Raw genomic sequence first — 2,500 nt, 5'->3', positions numbered from 1 at the left:
TGAGAGTATTTGTTCCTAGTTTACTGCGCCTCACTCTGCATGCGATCATTTCGATTTAATAACAATCATCTTGCCTGTCAATCACAGGTGAGGGAATGCAACACATCTCAATGGTGGAAAAACATAGGGAGCGATCAGAGACTGAGGTTTCTTTTGGTGTTGTTACTTTCAAAATCTTCCTCTCTCGTTCTTCTTTCATCTTTCTGTTTACAACTGTCAGAGCTCACCTACAGCAGCTTAACCTCTAACACATTAATCATCTAATAGAATCTGACCTGTAAAGGAAATGCCTTGTTCCCTGCTGCCACTCCTCCTCTCCTCGTCCTCGTCCTCGTCCTCCTTCCATGAGTTAAAGTCCACTTCCTCCTCAAGCCCCTCCTCTTCCTGTTTCTGCCTCAGTGCTTGGACCCGTCTCCTGAATGTGACGAGGTCACTGGGGTCGTCGTCATGGTCGTCGTCGGGGTCAGCGTCGGGGTCCCTGCCCAACCACAGCATCAGCTCATGGTACGCAGACAGGAAGCTGTCACCAGGTGCTTCCCCGGTGACCAAGGACTCCGTGTTGTGTGTGTCAGGGTGTGTGTGTTGGTGTGTGTTTAGGTGTGGATTTTGGTGCATCTTTCGGTGTTTGTTCATGTGTGTGTTTAGACGTGTGTTTTGGTGTGCGTTTATGTGCGTGTCGTGTTGTGTGTTTAGTTGCGCGTTATGGTGTGTGTTTAGGCATGCGTGGTCCTGTGGTTTGGGGTGTTTACGCTGCTGTGTGAGGGCGCTTGCGTGGCAGTCCTGGTCGTAATTCGTGAAACCGTTTACGAGGGACTTGCACCTCCTCCCTCCTCTTTCTATTCTCCTTGTCTCCTTTCCTCCTCTCCTGCTCCTCTCCTCTCTCGTTGCATCTTCGCTCTGTCGCCGTGACGACATGATATTGTTCACTGTTTCCGCCACACTGCGCACCTGTGGTGGCGCCAAGGCCGTTGTCTTGTTAGCTGTCTGTCCGCTGCTAGCCATCTGTCCACTCTTAGCTAGCAGGCTACTGCTAGCTAGCTGGCTACTGTTAGCTATCTGTCCACTTTTAACTAGCAGGCTACTGCTAGCTAGCTGGCTACCGTTTGCTATCTGGATACTGTTAGCTATCTGGCTACTGTTAGCTATCTGGCTACTCTTAGCTATCTGGCCAATGTTAGCTATCTGGCTATTATCAGCTAGCTGGCTACTGTTACATAGCTGGCTACTAGCAGCTAGCCGGCTGGTGTCTGGCTCCAGGGTGCCGGGCGTCCTGGCATCCCTCAGGGCGACCAGGTGGTACACGAGCACATCGTCCTGGAAGTCTGACTCCTCCGCGTAGGCCCCGCCCCCGCGCAACAGGACGGTGGCGCTGCGGCGCATCTCCTGGATGTGTCTGGGGGGCTCGGTCACCCCTGACGCCGACGTCGACGATGACATCATGGCGGGGTCGTCGTCCCTGAACATGTCGTCCCACTCCAGCTCGTACGTGGAGATGCGACGGTCCATCTCGTTGCCCACGGTGACGGAGTCCGCCTCCTCTCCTGCTCCCTCCCCTCCTCCCCTTCCCGCCTCCATCTGTCCTCCGTTCTCCTCTCCCCCCTCCCCACCTCTTCTCTCCCCGCCGTGAGGGAGGGGTCTGAGGCCATCGTACGGAGCAGACCAGGTCCGACACGCCCTGGAGGAACAGGAGTCCGGAATGGGAAGACAAATACTGGATATTTTTTAAACTAAGGTCACTGCCACAGCTAGTTACGGTTCAGGTTAGGATAACTGTAAGGATTAGTTACATTTAGGTTTACAGTAAGTTAGGGTTAGCTAGGGTTCGGTTCACTGTTGGTTACACCGCGTTCACATTGTGCACGTCCGTCGACGGATGACGGGGGGGCGTGTCTGACGTATGGGTAACGCAACGTATTGTCAGACCGATCTGTCGCTGCCTGAAAAGTGGACAATTTCTCAACTTTTTGACGCAGGCAACAGAGCCGACGGAACGGAATGACCCACAATGCACTTCGAGGGTGCCCCATGCAAAGTCAATGAGATCGCAAAAGTCCCTGTCGACGGGCGTGTACAGTGTGAACGCGGTGTTAGGGTTGGTTATGGTTAGTGTCTAACCTGGTAGAAGTGCAGATGGCTCGGCGGGCCTCCTGGAGGTAGTGCAGGTAGTTGACTTGGATCAGGAAGCCAGAGGATCTACAGCAAGCGACGCTGTCTCCCTCAGACACACCTGCTAGGAGAGAGGAGACAGGGGGACAGGGTCATGACTGTGTCCCCACATGGAAAGAACAGGTAGAGACGGTGTGCGTCCCCCGGTGTGACCTCACCTGAGCCCCGGGGCCAGTGGATGTGCTCACTGTGGAGGGGGGGGGCCGTCTGGTGGGGGGAGAGAGGAGGCCGAAGGGGGCAGAAGGAAGGGGTGAGGAGGAGGAAGCAGGAGGCGCTGGAGGAGTAGCAGTCCCTCTCGTGCAGCAGGGAGCGCCCCCTGCTGCCCAGGTGCTCA

At 55.2% G+C, this 2,500-nt stretch overlaps 1 protein-coding gene across 1 annotated transcript in view; it reads right to left on the bottom strand.

The window, feature by feature from the left end:
- Nucleotides 1-2,500, bottom strand: part of LOC130370491 (FHF complex subunit HOOK-interacting protein 1A-like) — a 9,216-nt gene that overhangs the window by 2,565 nt on the left and 4,151 nt on the right. The window contains exons 11-14 of the mRNA XM_056576238.1: nucleotides 2,331-2,500; nucleotides 2,116-2,230; nucleotides 1,215-1,675; nucleotides 276-533 (exon numbers count right to left, since the gene is read on the bottom strand). The exon at nucleotides 2,331-2,500 is cut by the window's right edge and continues 15 nt beyond it. Of these exons, the coding sequence (XP_056432213.1) occupies nucleotides 276-533; nucleotides 1,215-1,675; nucleotides 2,116-2,230; nucleotides 2,331-2,500 (1,004 nt within the window). The remainder of the gene's footprint in view (nucleotides 1-275; nucleotides 534-1,214; nucleotides 1,676-2,115; nucleotides 2,231-2,330) is intronic.

This window comes from Gadus chalcogrammus, chromosome 17 (assembly GCF_026213295.1).
Source record: "Gadus chalcogrammus isolate NIFS_2021 chromosome 17, NIFS_Gcha_1.0, whole genome shotgun sequence".
Lineage (NCBI taxonomy): Eukaryota > Metazoa > Chordata > Actinopteri > Gadiformes > Gadidae > Gadus > Gadus chalcogrammus.
The sequence above is the reverse complement of the archived record's forward strand: the minus strand, read 5'-3'. Positions and strand labels throughout refer to the sequence as shown.